Here is an 18,764-nt window from a genome sequence, read left to right on the forward strand (position 1 = left end):
GCAAAAACAAAAGAACACAGCCAAATAACGAAACAGAATGAAATGCAAAAATACAAAACGGGAATCCCCTGGTCTATTGGTCTGCGGCATCTTCCTCTTCAGCCTTCGGAGGAAGGACAAGGGCAGCGTATTGAAATGGGAAGGGTGGCGGGTACGGCATAGCGGCTGGCACGGCATTTGGATCAAGACCATGATGGATCGTCAGATTACGCAACAAAGCATCCAAAGCCTGCGCATTATGCACCGCTACCGTATTGTAGGCATTCTGATGTTGGGCAAAAGCTGTAAGCTCGCGGATGGCGTCAGCTTGAGATCGTCGAGCAGGGGGTGGTGGTCTTAGCGGAGCTTGCGGTGGCTGGAAGTGGCCGTCCCTCATAAAGTGCTTAGCACGGTGTGCCCTCTTTGCTTCGATGAAAGCGGAGTCGAGTGGTCGCTGAGGTGACAACCACTCTTCATCATTCCTAACTGCAACACCGGCGTTCAAGCATAGACAGGAGATGATCGTGGGGAAGTAGAGACCCAGTGTTATATTATGGATGGATAGGTGGATCTCACTATGCAGAATCCGTCCCACGTTAATGGGTGCGGCGACTTCCAGTGCATAAAGAATGGTGGCGCATTCTAGACTGACTTCGCTAGAATGCAAGATCGGCATCAGACGCCGAATCACAAAGCCATACCATGTAGCAGGTATCACACGCAAGAACCGCTCCTTGAAGCTCAGTATAGAAGTGGGGCCGACCCATGTAGCACCGAGGAACGCCAGCTGGTCAAGTAATTCGGTCAAAAGCGGACCGTTTTGCAGGCTTTGGTAGAGCGAGTCGTCTACCTCCGGTATTTTTAATAAGGCATTGAGCTCATGGGGGAGAAAAGAGATCAATTTCCCCCGTACACATGCCTTGCTATCAGTGCGCTCAGCTGCATTGGCATAGAATTCCCGTACAAGCGGCACCACAGCTGGTGCAGGGTCCTCGCAGAATTTCGTCCACCCACGGTCATGAATAGGATGGACAATCTCGGGGTAGGCCAAATCTGCCTCAAAGCCATGTTCAGGGATGGGTGAACGACTCACCTTGGCTTCGAAGTATCTATTACGAGCGGCCTCACTAACAAAGTGGCCCACAAAATCTTGATAAACACGATCAGTGGCTCGCTCAGCGGCCCGAGAAGAAGATTCACCCTTTTGTCATGCGGGTTTAGGACCCATGAAGAATAGTAAGATGAGAGTAGTAGTGGTAGGGCAATTTGTCGAACACCTTGTGGGCGAAAGAATAATCCGGCACTCCTTGAAGAATATAAGATCAACAATGATGAACTAGTGTAGGAGATGCCAACGGAGAAGTGCAACCAGATGAAAAACAACCCATGACAAGAAAATAATTCGAACGGGGCCCGGCGACTGAGCAAAGTTCCGACGATAGAGATGTCGGAGAAGGTAACCGGAGAAGATTGTTCCGATGATATAGAGCGGTGCTTCCGAGAGATCCCTGTGAGAGAAATTGAATCAAGAAGTAAATTAGAGAAAATATGAAGGCACGAATTTAGGGGTGTAGGGATGAAGAACGAGAGAGAAGGGAAGGAAATAAGAAAAGATAGAAAAGAAAGAAAGAAATCTGCGATATTTAAAGCAAAAAGAGCTCTCGCTCGATCCGCAATATCTTGCGGATCGAGCGAGACAAAATTTCCAAACATACTGTCCCGACTTAAAGTGTGCTCGCTCGATCTGCATACTTCTGCAGATCGAGCGAGACCAAAATGCATACCCTACTGTCCCGAGCAAAAACACGCTCGCTCGATCCGTAAACTCCTGCGGATCGAGCGAGACACAAAAAATAAAATTTTTGGATTTTTCAAAATTTCGAAAACAACAAAACAAGAAGCAACAAAAACATAAAATTAAGACTAAATAAAGCAGAAGAAATAAAAAAAAACGAGCAAAAGTAAAAAGGCAAGAAACACTGGGTTGCCTCCCAGTCAGCGCTAAATTTGCAGTTAGTCTATAGCTCGACTGCATGCCGTGATTTCAATCAATTTGTGGCGGATCATCAAGTTGAAGATCATGCGCATCCTCTTCTTCATTTGCTTTAGCCCCTTCAAAATAATGTTTCAAACGTTGGCCATTCACCTTGAATGTTTTTGCCATCTCTAAGCTTTTTATTTCCACTGCACCATGAGAAAAGACATCAGTGATAACAAACGGGTCAATCCATCTAGAACGCAACTTACCTGGGAATAATCAAAGTCGTGAGTGATACAGCAAAACTTTTTGATCGACTTCAAACACCCGTCTAGATATCATCTTATCATGGAAGGCCTTTGTCTTTTCCTTATAAATCTTTGAACTCGCATATGCATCATTGCGTATCTCTTCTAGTTCTTGCAACTGCAGCTTCCTGTGCGCTCCACTCTCATCCATCCGCATGTTGAAATTTTTAATAGCCCAGTAGACTCGATGCTCCAATTCGACAGGCAGATGGCATGGTTTCCCAAAAATCAACCGATATGGGGACATCCCAATCGGTGTCTTGAACGCGGTTCTGTATGCCCACAGTACATCATCCAAATGCAAACTCTAGTCTTTCCTAGTAGGATTCACTGTCTTCAACAAAACGGATTTGATTTCTCGATTTGAGACCTCCGCTTGGCCATTCGATTGCGGGTGATACGCAGTGGAGAGTTTGTGCGTCACATGATATCTCTTCAATAAACTAGCCACAGTCCGGTTGCAGAAGTGCGTTCCTCTATCACTAATGAGGGCTCTTGGGATTCCAAATCGAGAGAAAATATTATGCTGAATGAACTCTGCAACTACTTTGGAATCATCAGTATGGGTGGCCTTGGCTTCCACCCATTTCGAGACATAATCCACAGCAAGTAATATATAGTTAAAACCATATGAGCTAGGAAAAGGCCCCATGAAGTCGATGCCCCATACATAAAAGAATTCACATATTAAAATGGGTTGCTGAGGCATCTCCTTACGCTGGGATATATTACCTGTCTTTTGGCATTGAGCGCAGGACTTACAAAACATGTAAGCGTCTCGAAATATGGATGGCCAGAAAAATCCACATTCTAATACCTTCCTAGCTGTTCTCTGTGCTCCAAAATGGCCACCACTAGCATATGAGTGACAAAATGTGAGAATTGGGATTACCTCGCTAGCAGATACACATCGTCGTATGACTTGATCAGCGCAGTGCTTCCACAAGTATGGATCATCCCACACATAATATTTAGCGTCACTTCGGACCTTATCTTTTTGTGCCTTAGAGAATTCAGACGAAAATCCATTAGTAACTAAATAATTCACAATATTTGCGTACCATGGTAATTCCATGCTGGTTGAAAATAGCTGCTCATCGGGAAATTCTTCTCGCAACTTCAGCTCTTCGTCAACATGAACTAGTCGACTCAAGTGGTCAGCCACTCGATTTTCAGTCCCCCTTTTGTCCTTAATCTCCACATCAAATTCGCTCAGCAGTAGTATCCATCTTATCAGTCTTGGTTTTGCCTCCTTCTTCGCCATCAGAAAACGAAGAGCTGCATGATCAGAATAGACAATAACTTTAGCACCAAGTAAATATGAACAAAATTTTTCTAAAGAAAACATTTCTGCTAAAAGCTCCTTTTCAGTAGTGGAGTAGTTTCGTTGGGCATCGTTCAGAATGCGCGAAGCGTAGTAGATAGCGTGCGATGCCTTCCCAACTTTTTGTCCCAATACCGCTCCTACGGCATAATCACTGGCATCACACATGATTTCAAATGGCTTGGTCCAGCCCGGTGGTTGGATGATTGGTGCTGAAGTCAATGAGTCCTTGAGTTTATCAAAAGCAGTTTTGCATGGCTCATTGAATTCAAACGACACATCCTTCTGCAGCAGTTTGCACATAGGGGATGCAATCTTGGCAAAATCCTGAATATACCTCCTGTAAAAACCTGCATGGCCAAGAAAAGAGCGTACCTCCCGCACACTTACGGGGTAAGGTAGAGACTGAATAATATCAATTTTTGCTTTATCTACCTCTATCCCCTTAGATGAGACAACATGACCCAATACTATACCTTGTCCAATCATAAAATGACATTTTTCAGAATTAAGAACCAGGTTGGTCTCGACACACCTCTTAAGAACTAGAGCAAGATTAGCCAGACAGTCTTCAAACGAGTTAACATAGACAGTAAAATCATCCATAAAAACTTCTAATATATGCTCTACAAAGTCAGAAAATATACTAACCATACACCGTTGGAAAGTAGCCGGTGCATTGCATAGACCAAAGGGCATGCATCGATATGCGAAAGTTTCGAATGGGCATGTGAATGTCATTTTCTCCTGATCTTCGGGTGCAATCGCAATCTGAAAATAACCAGAATAACCATCAAGAAAACAATAGTAAGAATGACATGCTAACCTCTCAATCATTTGATCAATAAAGGGGAGAGGGAAGTGGTCCTTTCGGGTTCCTGCATTAAGCTTCCTATAATCAATACAAACCCTCCACCCATTTTGAATGCGGGTGGGAACCAATTCGTCGTCCTTATTTTTCACCACTATAATTCCAGTTTTCTTGGGTACCACCTGTACCGGACTGACCCACTGACTGTCAGAAATTGGGTAGATGACCCCAACTTCAAGTAGCTTCAGAATTTCAGCTTTTACCACCTCCATCATAGGTGGATTCAACTTCCTCTGCGGTTGCCGTGAGGGACTTGCACCATCTTCCATCAGGATTCGGTGCATGCATGTGGAAGGGCTAATTCCTTTGATATCTGCTATGGTCCACCCAATAGAAGTTTTATTTTCTTTTAGAACCTTGACCAGTTGTTCCTCTTGCTCGGCTTCCAAGCTGCTGGAGATGATAACAGGTAGCGTTTCTCCTTCTCCAAGAAAAACATACTTAAGGTGGGTTGGAAGCGTTTTTAGCTCAACCACTGGTGCCTGCAAAACAGATGGAAGGCGCCGAGTGTTAGAGATCGGTAAAGACAAATAAGATACATCACCTGACTGTGGTAGCTCAGGAGCACTGTTCAGAATATCCTCAATCTCATCCACTTCTCGGCTGTATCTAATTCCTTCTTCTGTCTTCATAGTGGGTGCTGTAATAGCCACCTCTAGCTCATCTTTTCCTGCATGCTCAAAAACATCTTGGGCCAAGAAATCCACAATGTCAACAGAAAACACACAATCATCACTATCAGGAAATTTCATAGCATCATAGATATTAAATTTCACAATCTCGCCATCAAATTCCATAGTGAGTGTGCTACTGTGAACATCAATTTTAGTCATGGATGTTTTCAAAAACGGTCTGCCTAACAAAATAGGACTATTATGATCACCGTTTTCCATGTCTAGCACATAAAAGTCTGCAGGAAAAACTAACTCATTCACTTGCACTAGCACATCTTCGACCACGCCCCTAGGATATGCATTAGACCTATCAGCTAATTGTATGACAATTCCAGTCTTATTCAGTGGGCCAAGTTTCAAGGATGCATAAATAGAGTATGGCATGACATTGATTGATGCTCCTAGATCTAACATGGCCTTTTCAAGTCTAATATTTCCTATAGTGCATGGGATGGAGAACATACCTGGATCCTTGCATTTGGCGGGTAATTTTCTTTGGATCACTGCAGATACATTCTCACCTAACTCCACTTTCTGACAACCCTTCAAAGTTTGTTTCCTCTTTGCGGTGCATAACTCTTTCAAAAACTTTGCGTATCGAGGTACCTGCTTGATGGCATCTAGCAATGGAATGTTAACCTCATATCTACGAAAAGTTTCATATAGCTCCTTAATTCCCTCACCTTTCCTAGAGTCCTTAAGTGCTAAGGGAAAAGGGGGCAACAGGCTTATATTCAGATAGAGGAGGAAACTTACCTTTTGACAAATCATCCTTGGATGATTTTTCTTCACTCACCTTTTTCTCTTCTTCTTCCTTAAGCTTCTCTTGGGGCTCAACCTCAACTTCTTTCTCTTTCACCTTCAATTCTTTCCCAGTTCTTAGAGTTATTGCGCTTGCATTCTCTCTTGGGTTCACCACAGTTTGGGAAGGCAAACTGCCGGAATTTTGTGATTCCAGCTTGTTGATTGCGGTAGCGAGCTGTCCCATTTGAGTAGTTAAGTTTTGGATACTTGTCCGGGTGTCCTGTTGGAAAGCCAAAGTGTTAGTTGCAAGATCCTTAACTATCTTTTCAAGAAACTCACCTGGTGCAGGAATCTGAGGGGCTACTGTTGTGGTTGAAATGGTGGCCTAAAAGCTTGATTCTGTGGTGGAGCCTGAGGTCCAGGTTGAATTGCTTGTTGATTCCCGTATCTAAAATTAGGATGATCCTTCCAACCAGGATTGTACGTGTTGGAATACGGATCATACTTCCGTTGTGGTGGTCCAGGAAATCCGCCAGTAGCGTTTACCTATTCAACTGAGTCCTCTTGAAGTGTAGGACACATATCAGTGGTGTGTCCTATTGCAGCGCAGATGCCACATGCCTTTGCAGTGTGTCCATTCCCTACAGCCATCTGACGCACAAGAGTGGTTAATTAAATTAATTGCTGTTCAATGGAAGAGACATTTACCTCATTGTTTCTCCTCGGTGCCTGATCAGTTCTGTTGGTGCCAAATTGCTGAGAATTGGCAGCCATATTCTCTATTAAGTTCCTTTCTTGCACCGGAGTTTTATCCACAAAAACTCCTCCACATGCTTTTTGAACCGCTCCCAATATTCGTGAAGTGATTCCCCCGTCATCTGTTTGATTCCATAGATCTCTTTCCTGATGTTTGCTGCTCTCGATGCTGGAAAATATTTTTCAAGAAAAATTCTATTCATGTCAGTCCAGGTTGTAATCGATCCAGAGGGCAAGTAGTATAGTCAATCCTTAGCAGCACTCTTCAAAGAGAAAGGAAAGGCTCGAAGCTGGATCTGCTCCTCTGTTACTCCATGTGGCTTCATGCTAATGCACACTACATGGAACTCCATCAGATGCTTATGAGGATCTTCACCTGTAAGACCATGGAAAGAAGGCAACAAGTGAATTAATCCAGATTTTAATTCGAATGTAGCATTATTTTCTAATGGGGGAAAATTAATGCATAAGGGTTGTTGATTCAAATCTGGAGTGCCCAATTGTCTGAGGCTCAGGTTCGCATTATCAGCCATCTCTTCTTCTTCAGGAAAAGCAGCTCGAGCAGCGGCTTCTTGTTGTTGCCTACGAAGTTCTCTCCTTCGTCTATGCAAGGTTCTTTCAATTTCCGGATCGTAGAGAAATTCTTCCTCAGTAAAATCACCTGAAAGCATGAACTAGCGAGAACTAGTGACAAAGAAAAGACAAGAGAGTGAGCTTAATGCAAATAAAAACAAAAAGAAAAAAGAACACAATAAATTAACACCGTTCCCCGGCAACAGCGCCAAAATTTGGTCGCGCTTATCGTGTACGCCCAAATTACCCAACTCAATCAGATAATCACTAAAAATGTAGTAGTGTGAGTAGGGATCGTTCCCACGAGGAAGGGTAAATTTAAAAGTGTTCTAAATAAATAAAATAGGGGGGTTTTCAAGTTTGGATTAACTACTAAGAAATTTGAGAAACTAAAATTCACTAGCATGCAAAATTAAATAAAGATTGAAGAAATTCAATAGGAGACGAGACTTGGGTTCGGTCAACTACACCCTTGATTTCATTCGTTCGATCATCGATTATCTAAAAATCTTTAATCACGTTGAATATTCATCATTGGAAATTAAATTCCTATTTTACCTTAATCTTAGTTAACTAGACACAAGCGTTCTAAGATAACCCTTATCAATGAATCAATCCAATACAAGCGATTAGATTTAAACTCACGATAGCATGCAAACTAGTAAAACTGATAAATCTAGACAACTCATACATAAGCGGATGAATTTAGCCTAGTCAATTATTATCCCTACAATTCCTAATCTCACAAGCGGACGATTATTAATTGTAGTTGCTTCGTAAATCAGATAATTCGAACAATTACGGATTCAAACTCCAATTTAGCATTAGATTATATATAAGAATTATCAGGTGATCAATCTAATAATCAAACATACAATCATGAAATAAATCAGAATAATACTTGATACTCAACAATAATCAAACTCTGTAAAACAAAAATCTCACGAGTAAATTAATCAAGGGCTTCGTCTTCCTTAACCAAGTATTAAAAACTAGCCAACACAATTCATAATAAAATTCATAAAAATTCCAAGAAAAGAAGAAAACTTAGGAATTAATCTTCAAGAACCAACCCTAGCCTCCAATCCTCCAAAAAAAAACTTCTGATAAAAGTTAATAAAAACATAATAAAAGTCTAATAAAGGCTAGGAACTAAATTAACAAAGTTGCCAAAAATAAAAAAAAATTTCCGAAACACGGCTCTCGCTCGATCTGCAACATTCTGCGGATCGAGCGAGAGAAATATGCAGATGCTACTGTCTTGCGGAAAATGGGTCTCGCTCGATCGGTAAACTCCTGCGGATCGAGCGAGACCAACTTCATCATCCTACTGTCTTCATAATGTATGCGCTCGCTCGATCCGCATACTTCTGCAGATCGAGCGAGAGATGCCAAGAATCCCATCATGCAAACACTGAAAATGCAAAATGAACAAAATGCTAAAATAAAACATATAAATGCATGCTAAACGACACTAAAATGATACTAACAAATGCAACAAAAACACAACTATCAATACGCCGGAAGCCCTTTAACACTTTTGTTCGTGGTTTTAGGTCAGCAACAGCTCATCACTTATTGAAGGATTTTTGTTAGCGCGGCTAATTAGCTCATCCAAGGAGATCACTTTATTTCGATATATCATATATATATATATTCACAACTCGAGTTTCTAAACTTGTCCGGCTAATCTCATATTGTCTTCGTTTGCCCATTTTCTCCACCGTGGCTCTCTCTATAGATCATCATTGATAGCTTCGACATTGCACATTAGGCCTCTCAAAAAAAAAAAAAACATTGCACGTGAGGCTTAATTCCACGTCAATAATTTTAATTTTAGAGCAACTATTTTAATATAAAATGAATATATATATATATATGTATATATATATATATATAAGAAATTAACTTTATTGGATGAAAATTGGAATTATATTTTTTGTATATATGAAAGTATATAAGTCTATAATAACAATTTTAAAATAAATTAGATCAAATTAATCTATTCGTTTTACCTCTACCACTATATTTTCAGGTCAAATCTTATGCTACTTTCGCTACACGACGAAATCAATCAATTTTGTTATTTTTCATTTTAGGTTAATATTATGATTATCATTTTTTTCGATTGTTTCATTACTTTTTTTTTTTTTTTTGGAAAAAGAAATTTCTTGAACAACACTTTTTCCTTCCGTTTTCCTCCCGCATTCATCGATATGTATTTACAAAGAAGATTGGCTCGGGAAAAAACTTATATAGGGAAAAGTCGATGCCACCTTGAGGGTAGTGGCGTGTCAGTTTGTGATTGACTATATTTGTGGGCCAATCTTCTTAAAATATATAATAAAAATTTTTAAAATAAATAAAAATTTTGTTTGCAGACACAAATATAGCCAATCACAAACTGACATGCCACCTTGAGGGCATCGACATTTCCCTTATAGACATATATGTAGCCAATCTTCTTAAAATGTATAATAAAATTTTTTAAAATAATAAAAATTTTGTTCGCAGATATTTTGGATGATATTAATATAAAATATTGATAAATAATAAGATTTTTATATCAGATACATTTATTTCATATCGTGGGTGATTTTATATTTATTGACGTGAGGAGGGGGTGGAGCCGTTGGGTTATCAATCAATTCAAACTTTCTTAAAAGCAAACCATCTTTCTCATGGTGGACCCTAATACTTTTTGAAAATGCAACTCATCCTCCCCCAAAAAATAAAAAAATCTCTAAAATAAAAAATAAAAAATAAAAAATAAATCACATTATGAAATATTCGCAGCCCAAAATCAATAAATCTCACTTGGCTCACCAAACGTGAGTGTGTGTGTCGGTTTTGTAATTTTTTGTTTTACAAAAATATGGTTTGAAACCATTATCCAACAATATTTGAAACTTAGACATGACAAAATGTGACAAAACTTGGTTATAGTTTTTAATAAGTGTTGACTGTGACCTTATAATCTGTATCAAAACTAAGGTCGTCACGCAATATTCAATTTCTTGCAAGCAGAGACGGACTCAAAGGAGGACAGTGGGTGTGACTGTCCTCCTCAACTCCTCACAGGCCACGACCTGTTTCTCTTACCCGATTTCATTAAAAATATTTAATTTTGGCACTCTTGCCCCCTATAATTTAGTCAAAAACCTCATTGATCCCACTAATTCTTACATACGAGTTTTTTTTTTTTTTATTCAATTTTTTTTTTTTTTAAAACGACCGCCTACTTGATCCAAATACACAATTGTTCAATAAATATTCTTTTAACATTTAATTTATTTTAATAGTGTTTTGAAAAATAACAATATTAAAATTTCACCACGCCTTATAAAATTTTCTGACTTTGTTCCCACTTGCAAGGAGAGTAAAGTTTGGAAAAAGAAATTTTTGAGTTGCAATAATTGCTCAATCCTATATCTTCACAATATGAAGTATGCAAAATGCCAAAAAAAATTTAATCTTTCAAAAGATATAACATTCAGTTATTTTATTGGAATTGTTTTTTTAGGTTAATATTATTGAAAAAATATGGAGTTTATTGAAATTTATTCAAAATGTGTAATTATTATTTGTTTAAAATGGAATCACACATCGAAGCAAAATGATAGATGATTAAATTTAATACTTGTTTTTTCCTAAAAGTAAAAATAAAAAAAAAATCTCTTATGTTGCGATTAGATTTGGGGGTCTAGACTTGAGGACGTATTAGAAAAGAATTTTTGAAGTAACTCCATATTGGAGTGCATTTGTCAAATTCATCCCAATGACTCAGAAAATCGGTTGAGATTTGAAATCTATTGTCAAATGAATTTTTCTTAACAAATCAACGGATTTGAAATTCCTAACTTTAAACAATTCCTCTAAACATAACTTTAAAACACGTTAAGGTAGTGTTTGAGAGAACTTTTAAGAAGCATTTCTCAGTTTTTTTTCACCTAAAAATAGTTGATCGGGACAAACCTTATTTGCCTATCATAGTCTTTATCCCCTCCCCTAAACAAATGCATGTATATGTCTTAGAATGTTTTTTTTCCCTTCAGTATATGATTTTAAAAGTATAACATTAATTAATTATTTAAATATATATATATATATGAGTTCTTTTATGGTGCCCAACACTATATGCCCACTTCATTCCCACCATGTATAATAGATGAGTTGATCGATACAATAGATGAGTTGACTTGTACATGGTGGACATGAAGTGGACATATAGTATTGGACACCATAAAAAAACTATATATATATATATAAAGGAGAATGAGTGTTTTTTTATTAAAAAAAATTAATTCAATAAAAACCCGCCCGATTATTAAACTTAACGTACTTATCAACACAAACTTCAGCTATATTAAGTGCCAATTGGTCGAGTTTTGTGTTTGGTTTGCGCCCAAACTTCACTTTAAGTAAAAAAGCAATGAAAGCAGCCATAAGCAACAAGTACAACCACATCCATGTGATGTGCTTTTATACTTTACTCATGAATAAAGAACACATCGTGTTAATTGTTACATACACAATTCAATCATATATAATTCTTAATTCTTAAAAAAACTAAAAAAAAAATTAATTATTTCGAAATTACTTTATGCATTCACAATAAATATGATCACTCATAAAAACAATCGTTTGGCACATCACATGTACTACTTATCAGCAATTCAGCATGTTTTATCACGTTTTTTCTTACTTAATAATGATGATTTTTTTATTATATATTTATTCTTATTTCCTACAATAATTTTTTTTTTTACTATCACATGCTCTACTTAACTTTATCTGGAAGTCACTCTTAGATAAATCCTTTTTTTCCTAACTGATTTATACATGGTTTTTCAGGTGAATTTTTGGAGGTATTGAATCATCAAAAGTTGAGACATGGAGAAATCGACTTTGTAAAGCATCAAAATATTTTATCATTAACTGATTAACAAGTACAATAATACAAAAAATGTGTGTGTGTGTGTTTTTTTTTTTGAATGTAAATGATGATATTTGATTCATTTAAAAAAATGATGAAATTTTTTTTGATTTTAAAAATATAATGAGATCACCATTTATTTGATGATCTAGTCGATGTTACCTCACCCGGATAGTGTTTGAGTGGGGATTTAACGGACCCAGTTTCTTGCATATCAATTGATTTGATCTACTTATGTGACCGAGTCCGTTAAATTGCCCTTAGGGATAGCAACCCCAAAGATAGCATCGACCCTTCCCTATTTGATCGCATATAATAATATTGAGAAGAATTTTTTGTTAAAATGAAGAAGAGATGGCAAGAAATCAATTAACCCATTATCCAAAAAAAAAAAAAGGAAATGAAATGAAAAGAATCCCTACTAAAAAATAAATGACCGTTAAAACCCTTCATTTAATAATATTAAATAATCACTTTGATTTAACCGTGTGAAAAAAAACAATGATTCAAGCAATTCAAAATGAAAGAAAGAAAGAAAGAGGGACATATTATTTTGAATTCTGAAGTTTTGTGTGACAGCTTTGCTCCTACCCCAGTGTGTCTCCTCACGCAAACCCCTTTTCTTTCCTTTTTCTCTGTTTTTTAGCTGAATTATTGAGTCCCAACAATTCTTAACAATGGCTGGCTATGTTGGGGTGTTGGTTTCAGATCCATGGCTTCAGAATCAGTTCACGCAGGTGGAGCTACGCAGCTTGAAGTCTTCTGTAAGTTCTGTTCTGGGTTCTTTTTTGTTGCCTCTCTTGATGTTGAATGAATTCTTTAGGATGCGGTTGTGATGAATGCGGTTCTTGCAGTTCATGGGGATGAGAAGGGAGAGCGGGGGTGGTCTGAAGCTGGGGGAGTTGCCGGAGAAGATGTCCAGGCTCAAACACGTGGGCGAGAATCTGACGGTGGAAGAGAGAACTGTGCTTCTCCAAGATTCGTATGAGAATTTGGAGACTGAAGTTGATTTTGAACTCTTTCTCAGGGTAAGCCCATCGAGCAATTCAATTCGAATTTTGATTGCAAAAATTTTTTAACTTTAAGTCTCTTCAATATTAAGATCTATCGAGACGATGTAACAAAGCTGAAAGATCTAAAGCCATTGATCAAGATTATGTATTGTTGGTTTCTTTCTTTCATTTTTCATTTCTTAGCAGTTAAACGTAGCTCAAAGATATGATTTCGATGGTAAAATGTGCTCCGATCATATATTATCAGGACTATTCATTCGCTTTGTTGGGAATAGGAAGGAGTTGTTCACTTCATTATTTGCTATTGGTTCCAATTTTCTCAATTCGATCTCCATAACAAGTCTGTTACATTAGTCACTGTCCTGATGTTTTAACATATGCAAGGCATAAAGAAGATTTGGCAATTGAGCTTTTAGGCATTATGTCTGGACACTGTCAACTCAGCCTGTGGATTTATATTGAATTTTCATGATAATTCAAAATTGGTTCAACAATTTGATTCTTTAATTTTACAGTTTCTCTGTTTCTTCTATTATATGTGTAGTTTGTATGAAAAATTTGTTAATATGTTGTGACAGGTTTATCTCAAACTCCAAGCTCTAGCAACCGAAAGAAGGGGAAGTGGTGCAAAGAATTCATCTGCATTCTTGAAATCTCCTACTTCCACATTGCTACATACAATAAGCGAATCTGAAAAAGCATCATACGTTGCACATATCAATAACTATCTTGCCGCAGATGAATTCTTGCAGAAATACCTTCCTATTGATGCAAGCACCAATGATCTCTTTGAGATTGCCAAAGACGGAGTTCTTATTTGGTGATGATCTATTATTGCAAGTCATGCATGTGTGCTCTTTATTTTGTGAATGTCGTTTGGATTTTAAGAAATGTGTCCTTCGAATGCAGTAAGCTAATTAATGTTGCTGTACCTGGAACAATCGATGAGCGTGCTGTAAATACAAAGAGAATTCTCAATCCATGGGAGAGGAATGAGAATCATACCCTATGCCTCAACTCTGCCAAGGCAATTGGATGCACAGTAGTCAATATAGGAACTCAGGATTTTATTGAAGGGAGGGTATGTGTGCTCATTCCATTTTCTCAATTAAGCTAGACTTTTCTTTCACATTCATTGCCAAAGGGGTTCCACACAAATTATGATATTTTAGTTTATCTTTTTCTTGAGTCATTTTAATGATAGTTCTTCTTAGTTCTTGTCCAGTCAATAATTTTTATGCTCAAACTCCATTCAACAGTAGTTGTTTGTATTTAAGTGTTTATTGATGAAAATTAACATACACCACTCTCAGCACTCGTCAAGCTTTTTTCTGGTAGGTTTGAATTTACTGTTTTTAAATACTTGAATTTTGAAATATTTTCATTTTTCTTTCATTCTCTCTCTTTTGGTCTAGGAGAACCTAACAAATGAATATGAAGCTGTGTGCTTACCGGATGGAGCTTGGTTTTGCAAGCTTAAAAATGTTTTCTAATCATCTTGCCAATCTACTCTTAATGTTATCTGAAATTGTCCTTCTGTTCCTATTATTAACTTACTGTAATCGGAACTCCCACTCTGTCACTATCTCTTAATATGCTTAAAAGGTTCTATTGGTTGCTTGGCGAATTTTGTTGTCTTTTTTTATTTGTTTGAAAATCACCTCTCCGTGTGTTGATTTAGTTTCTTTAGTTAACATTTGATTATCGTGCTGTTTCTAGTAGATATATAATTATGATTTTCATAATTGACTTCAATCTAATTTTTTTGCACCGCTAATTTTCAGAGACATCTTGTTCTTGGAGTCATATCTCAAATTATCAAGGTAAAAATCAACATTTATATATACCTATAGTTTAAGATCACAGATGCCAGTAAGTTAAATCTTTTTACATTGCACCTTTTCCACATGCTCTTATAGATACAACTGCTGGCAGACCTCAATTTGAAGAAAACACCACAGTTGGTTGAATTGGTTGATGATAGTAAGGTAACTGATACCAGAGTGGAATCTTTTTTCTTGCCCTAAGAATATCGTGGCCGCTGTAGCTTATCCACTTTATTATTTTAACTATCAGGATGTGGAAGAGTTGATGAGCCTTCCACCTGAGAAGATCTTGTTAAGATGGATGAATTTTCAATTGAAAAAGGCAGGATACGCAAAAACTGTTACAAACTTCTCATCTGATGTAAAGGTAAATGGAAATGAGTTGAGATTGGATTTGTTCTGTCTTCTGTTGCACGTGCTCTATAATGCTCATTATAATCATGTTCACAGTTCACATGGTATTTGGTTGTTTTGATTGGTAGTGTTTCTCCATTTGGTTGTGGTTTTTGCTTTCTCTTCAATACCATTTCCTAGATGGGATGCTATTAACATTTGACTGGTGAAATTCCTGGACGAGCAGGATGCTGAGGCCTATGCTCATCTCTTGAATGTTCTAGCCCCAGAACACAACAATCCGTCTACTCTGACATTAAAAATTCATCTTGAGAGAGCAAAGTTAGTTCTTGAACATGCTGATAGAATGGGTTGCAAGAGATACTTAACGGCAAAAGACATAGTTGAAGGTTCTCCAAACCTTAATCTTGCTTTTGTAGCCCATATCTTCCAGCACAGGTGAGAGTACCTTCTAAATTATGGTACGTCTTGATTTTGACATTTTATGCATTATTGGTGATCAAATCAGCAACTGAATAAGGCCTCTTTTGCTACAACTGCAAAAATATGATAGCAGTTTCTAGAAACTTTGTATGAAACATTTTTATTTCTTTGTTTTTGACAATATTTAGTGATACGGAGACTTCATATACAGGAATGGACTCTCGACCCAAACAAAACAGATATCTTTTCTTGAAACTTTACCGGATGACACACAGATCTCCAGAGAAGAGAGGGCATTCCGGTTTTGGATGAATAGTCTCGGAAATTCCTCGTACATTGACAATGTCTTCGAAGATCTCAGAAACGGGTTAGTATCTCTTGAGAAGATTTACCACTTTAGTGGTTCCTCCAAGAGTGAAGTTATTCAGAAATCTGGACATTTTTGCTTTGTTCGCAGATGGCTTCTGCTCGAGACACTTGACAAAGTGTCCCCAGGGATTGTTAATTGGAAAATAGCTTCTAAGCCACCGATTAAGATGCCATTCAGAAAAGTAGAAAACTGCAACCAAGTTGTGAAGATAGGGAAACATTTGAAGTTTTCCTTGGTCAATATAGCTGGAAATGACATTGTTCAAGGGAATAAGAAACTAATATTGGGTAACTTTCTAATGCCATATATTTGAGAAGAAAAACTCAGTGCTATTTGGTAACATCTACTCTTTTCGTGGATTTTCAGCCTTTCTATGGCAGTTGATGAGGTATAACATGCTTCAGCTCTTGAAAAACTTGAGGTTCCATTCCCATGGTAAGGAAATTACTGATGCGGACATTTTAGAGTGGGCTAATGGAAAGGTAAAAAATTCAGGGAGTCAAAGTCACATGATCAGTTTCAAGGTATAATTCATGGACCATTTTCATTCCATGGATGTGTATATAACTGAAAACACGAATATCCCTCATTCTCTCTAGTCACTGAAAGAGCCGGATCAATCACACGTCTTGTTTAAGCACAAAAATTGCAGGAGGACCAAGAGGTTATAACTGATGTAAAGATATAATTCAGATTTTTAATCATGTTTTGATAGTTGTGTCACATAGGTTAACTAGTGCAAATGTGCAATAGTTATTCTATGACAATCGCTTTCACAATAATTGCTCCAACTTTCTAGATATCTTTTATTTATAAGATCGAACTTCTACTACTTTATCAAAAACTACAACTGAAAGTAATTTTAAAACCCCTCATAACACTAGAGTACTACATTCAATTGCTTAGTGGTAAATTATTGCTTTCATATTTATTGGTCTATTATTCCACTCCATCCGTCTTATTCATTTGCCTCAATCCATTTTATTATTATTGTAGAAACATGACTTCTAATGAAAAGTTATGTAATTTCACGATTTAGGATAAGAGCTTGTCTGATGGAATATTTTTCCTCGAGCTACTCAGCGCCGTGCACCCAAGATCTGTCAACTGGAGTCTAGTTACAAAGGGATCAAATGGTATGTATCTTTCTTTGTGATTTAGTTGCATCCATATCATTTTTCTACATGCCTTTTTCTCATGGATTCATCAATTTGAAGCTCATTTTATTGTCCTAAAACTTTGGATGATGTAGAGGATGAGAAGAAGATGAATGCAACATACATCATAAGTATTGCCAGGAAACTGGGGTGCTCCATATTTTTGCTTCCGGAAGACATAATCGAGGTAATCTAAACAATAAACTTAAACGATAACAATCCTCCTAAACTAACAGGAGATGAACTCATTCTTAGGACAGTCAAAAAAGGGGAAAGCTACCAACAAATGCTTCATATTTCTCTTTCGTTTGCTGCAGGTAAACCAGAAGATGATCCTTACATTGACTGCAAGCATCATGTATTGGACATTGAAACAACCGATGGAAGATCGACCGTTTGGATCTTCAGACAGTGAAACTGGAAGCTTTGTAGATACGAGCTCGAGCTCAAACTCCACCATGGATGATACTGCATCTGAATCATCATTGGATGACAGCAGTAACTAAGAAAGGAGGCTTGAAATTCAAAGAATTTGAGCATGAGTATTTTTTTTTTTATTGTATTGTATTTGATCCTTGATTGGTTTATAGAGTGATTTTGAGTGTAGAATTGAGCATTTGAATGCAGTTTTGCTGAAACAAACAAACCAGAAAAAAAACACATTTGTATAGTCATAAAACCATGTATTTGGATTGATGTAAAGATGGCCATTTTGTACACCCTTCCATTCATTAGTTCCAGTCGGGGAGAAGTTAATTAAGTCTCGAACATGAGACTTTGTCCTAAGTGGTACTGTAGACTTCATTTTTTTACTACAACAAATATTTAGGATTTTATAAAATTGAAACTCAATATTATTTTGAATAAATATAAAAACCCTATTTTTTTTTGTTTACTTGAGTTTTTACGAATTTACTTATTTTTAAAGTATAATTTAATAACATAATATAAAAACCTTTTCCTACTTTGATATTTTTTTTCTTGCATATAATTACAATTTTCATATATATATGACAAAATATATTTAAAAGATGAATTGATCTATGTAATAACGATACTGATATTATTTAGGGAGCGTTTGAAAAATGACCTTGATCAACCAAATTTTTTGATTTATGACCTTCTTTCAAAAAAACTTTGCAAAATAACCTTCAAATACAAAGGAAATGCAAAAACCAAAACAAAGGAAAAAATTGAGGAGGTTATATTTTCAAATCATGATCAAACGGAGGTTATTTAGTTAAATAAATCCTGTTATAGTAGTTATATATAAGTTATGTTATTTATCGTTTGATATACTTGGCAACGTGAGACGAGTCATAATTTTTTTTATTTATATAATGTTTATCTCATTTTTCAACCATTTCAATTTTCTTGTGATAGAAAAACATGATATAAATAAGATCTTACAAACATAATCTTTAACAATTATGATTGATTCTGATTTTACAGAGATTAAAGATTTTATTAAATAATAG

The 18,764-nt window shown here is 36.9% G+C and overlaps 1 protein-coding gene across 1 annotated transcript; it reads left to right on the forward strand.

Moving 5' to 3' along the window:
• Positions 1 to 12,670: 12,670 nt before the first annotated feature.
• On the forward strand, positions 12,671 to 17,932 carry LOC140887015 (fimbrin-2). Its single transcript, XM_073294008.1, has 14 exons — positions 12,671 to 12,907; positions 12,998 to 13,171; positions 13,735 to 13,976; positions 14,066 to 14,237; positions 14,941 to 14,979; positions 15,076 to 15,144; positions 15,233 to 15,349; positions 15,563 to 15,774; positions 15,971 to 16,126; positions 16,217 to 16,416; positions 16,496 to 16,653; positions 17,169 to 17,265; positions 17,382 to 17,473; positions 17,604 to 17,932. Exons 1-14 carry the CDS (start codon positions 12,821 to 12,823, stop codon positions 17,790 to 17,792), a joined length of 2,004 nt encoding a protein of 667 aa, XP_073150109.1. The 5' UTR covers positions 12,671 to 12,820; the 3' UTR covers positions 17,793 to 17,932.
• The last annotated feature ends 832 nt before the right edge of the window (positions 17,933 to 18,764 follow it).

This window comes from Henckelia pumila, chromosome 3 (genome assembly GCF_033568475.1).
Source record: "Henckelia pumila isolate YLH828 chromosome 3, ASM3356847v2, whole genome shotgun sequence".
NCBI classification, from domain to species: domain Eukaryota; kingdom Viridiplantae; phylum Streptophyta; class Magnoliopsida; order Lamiales; family Gesneriaceae; genus Henckelia; species Henckelia pumila.